The sequence below is a fragment of the Rutidosis leptorrhynchoides genome, chromosome 1, assembly GCF_046630445.1.
Source record: "Rutidosis leptorrhynchoides isolate AG116_Rl617_1_P2 chromosome 1, CSIRO_AGI_Rlap_v1, whole genome shotgun sequence".
NCBI classification, from domain to species: domain Eukaryota; kingdom Viridiplantae; phylum Streptophyta; class Magnoliopsida; order Asterales; family Asteraceae; genus Rutidosis; species Rutidosis leptorrhynchoides.
In genome coordinates this window covers 674,144,892-674,148,352 of record NC_092333.1, presented here as the reverse complement: position 1 = coordinate 674,148,352, position 3,461 = coordinate 674,144,892, and the positions used below count along the sequence as shown (strand labels likewise).

Below are 3,461 nucleotides of genomic sequence, written 5' to 3'. Positions count from 1 at the left end.
CATTAATAACATTAATCCTCAAATTATATAAGATAAGTCGATATTAAAAAAGAAATATTTACACTTTGTAATTAATTAATTTGAGTTTTTAAACTTAAATTTGGTAAACTTAAACGTATTTAACATTGTCCTTTTTAATCTGGGGAATAAAACTTATACGACGGTATATAGAGAAAGGATAGTCAAAGAATTGAAAATTGAATAATGCGTAACAGTATGACACACCTTACTTCTTAAAAACCACGTTTAGAGCCTTTCATGTTGCAATTAATTGATGATTGAAACGATCATTTTTTGAGATTTACAATCACGATAATTAAAAAATCAACTTCTAATCGCAACCTCAAACACCCCCTAAATTTAATGATATCCATATTTTAGAAAAGAAAAAAATAAAATAAAATAAGACAAAATTGCCCAAATCGTCCCCGTGTTTATAGTTTTTTGTCCAAATCGTCCTCGTATTAACAAAACTGCATAAATCATCCTTATATGTCAAATAACGTTCCAAATTAGTCCCTACCTTAACTTTTGTTAAACTCTCCGTTAGTCAAAAATATACGATTAGTCCCCGAAGTTTCTTAAAAGATTGCAACAAAGATCATCTTCATCATCTTCAAGATGAAGCTTTAGTGAAAGCTTAAAAAAATTAATTAAGTTTGGTAGAAAACTCGTGAATAAATAAATCAACAATTATAATGATTATTTAACATAAATCAAGCCAAACGATTACAACTTTGGAAAAACTTATGCTTCAGTGGCGATGGGAAATTCATTTTTATGGAAATGAATCATCGCCTGCTTCGAGTATGGGGTTGTTTATGTATTGCAACAAGAAGAAAAGAATTAATCACACATGCTGTCAAAGTTAAAATTAACAAAATTGAATATGTTGCTTATGTAAGGGAGATTGGTTCATGGAAATCAAATTTACATCAAGACATGTCTATTTCTTCTGAAGTTGATTAATCGGATTTCGTAGACTCGAATTTTGAAGATTTGGAGGATAGGCATAACAATGATTTGTTTATGCAAAATAATGTAAATTGGGAAGATCATGAAGAAACGTCGCAAAGGGTTCCTTTTGGTTCAAATGATTCTTTTAGTCCAACATTGGTGATCCTAGTTTAAATAATCCTACACATGAAAAGGAAAAATCAGAATCGGATTATAGTCAACCCCTTGGTTTTGAAATACGTCAAAACAGCGATGGATCTAATGAGAAAGTAAATAGTTCGGGTTTATCCAAAGAACAAGAAATCAATAATATGGTTGATCTTGGGGTTAAATTGGGTTACGATCGAGATGAATGTATTCGTTCTTTTTCGGAACTTATTAACAAGTTAGGGATAAAATTGGTGATTTAATGCGAGCTTTATCTATTAACATAAGGGGTTGCAACAAAAGGAGGAAAAGATCTTGGATCAAATATTTGTGTCACTTGGATAATGTACACTTTCTTTGTATCCAAGAATCAAAGATGGATCATACTGATTTTTTGGTCAACTAGTTTCTACCAAATGTAATTGATTTTTTAAGCTTTCACTAAAGCTTCATTTTGTAGATGATGAAGAGGATCTTTGTTGCAATCTTTTAAGAAACTTTAGGGACTAATTGTGTATTTCTGACTAACGGAGAGTTTAACAAAAGTTAAGACATGGACTAATTTGGGACGTTATTTGGCATTTAAGGAAGATTTATGCAGTTTTATTAACACGTGGACGATTTGAGCAATTTTGTCTACGAAAAAATAATAATCTGCCGATTCCAAACCCATTTATTTAAATGGACCGGATATAATCCAACCCGTCACCCCTGATCTATACTTGGGTCTGTCACGGGCTGTAATCGGACCCGGAGCGACACCGACAGTCGAAACGACCTTTTCTACAAAATAAACTCAGCAAATTACAACTCATCGGAACAGAAACAACAATGGCGAAACTGTTCATACCCATTTTCATCTTGTTACTCACTGTTTTCACTGTAAAATCTTGGACCGGTGAAATTCAGGGCAGAGTTGTTTGCGATGTTTGTGCCGATGATTCCGTCGGTCCTGAAGACCACGTTCTAGAAGGTTCATAGTAATCCCTTCTTAAAACCCTACCAAATTATGATTGATTTACATTAATTTTTTTAATTATAATTTCTATTTCTATATGTTGTACGTGGTCCGCTAATTGTTAAATTTGTGCATAATTTGTCGGTGCAAATTTAGTTCGTAGTATCAAGGTTGTTGTTAAAGGGCGGTGATGCCGATTTAGATTTAAGATTTAGGGATTAATGTAATTTGCTTTTTAGATTTAGATGACATAATAATATTAAATTTTCAATTGTGTTATATGAACTAACATATCAAAATTGAACTATACATACTGTAAGATATGGAATTGTATGTGTGATGCGATTCTCTTCAACAATAGTTGACGTTTCGTGTTTCACAGTTCAACAAGTATGCAACTTTATCTGCCTAAGTTCTAGTTTAGGTTTAGGCCAATTACACCTAGTGTTGATTGTTACTCGCTCAAACATTATAAGAATTTTGATTTTGATACTGTGAACCAATTCATCATTTATGTTCTATGCTCTGTCCATTAAAATTAAAGTAAACCTAATCATTATTACCCAATTATCATTTGCTCATGTGGGTAACATACTCCTATGATGACCAAATCTATTGTGCTACATTTACTGTTTTACAACCACTTATTAAGAGAAAAGGGTGTCATTGTTTATTGCAGGTGCAGAAGTTGCGGTTCTCTGCATAACAAAATCTGGCGAAGTTTTAAATTATCAAGCGTTCACGAATTCAAGAGGAATATACACAGTGGCTGAAACAATGCCCGAAAGTGAACGTTGGGATGCCTGTTTAGCAAGACCTATTAGCAGTTTTCATGAACATTGCACTCATCTTGGAGATGGGTTTTCAGGTGTCAAGTTTAGTTACAATTATCAATCTGGCTACTCGCATGCTCTCAAACCTTTTGTATATCAACCCGCTAGTATTCCAACATATTGTGGTTGACTGTAAAAAATGTAACACTTAGTTATGATTATGAGTCTATGAAGCATATAAATGTAATTTGTAACGTAATAAAGTGGCAAAAGCTTGCCTTAAAATGCAGATGACCGCAAGTGTTTTGTCAAATGTTAACCACAGATAGCTTTAGGTTGTGATTATGAGTCTCTTCTATGGCTTGAAAAATGTAACAAATATGGCATGAATTTTTGTATTCAATTATATATATCTACAATCTTCAATTCAATCTCGAATCTCTTTTATTTTACTATCTTTATGTAATGTAATACAACGTTTTTCTTCAAATTGTATACAGTAGGTTATATTCATAAATATATATTTTCTACAGTAACTACACTATATTACAGTTTGTTTTTTATAAAATTCTGCTGGATATATTTTTATATTAACAAACTACTATTTACTACGGAGTACTAGGGGT

General features: G+C 32.1%; 1 protein-coding gene across 1 annotated transcript; it reads left to right on the top strand.

Annotated features, from left to right (window-relative positions):
• Window positions 1-1,831: 1,831 nt before the first annotated feature.
• On the top strand, window positions 1,832-3,216 carry LOC139885961 (uncharacterized). The gene is made up of 2 exons (XM_071869708.1): window positions 1,832-2,077; window positions 2,742-3,216. Exons 1-2 carry the CDS (start codon window positions 1,936-1,938, stop codon window positions 3,023-3,025), a joined length of 426 nt encoding a protein of 141 aa, XP_071725809.1. The 5' UTR covers window positions 1,832-1,935; the 3' UTR covers window positions 3,026-3,216.
• The last annotated feature ends 245 nt before the right edge of the window (window positions 3,217-3,461 follow it).

Excerpts from the sequence above, each read along its gene's own strand:
- LOC139885961 (XM_071869708.1), top strand. The coding sequence starts at position 1,936 with ATGGCGAAACTGTTCATACCCATTTTCATCTTGTTACTCACTGTTTTC. Across the intron at positions 2,078-2,741 it reads TGAAGACCACGTTCTAGAAG|GTGCAGAAGTTGCGGTTCTC; the intron begins GTTCATAGTAAT and ends TGTTTATTGCAG.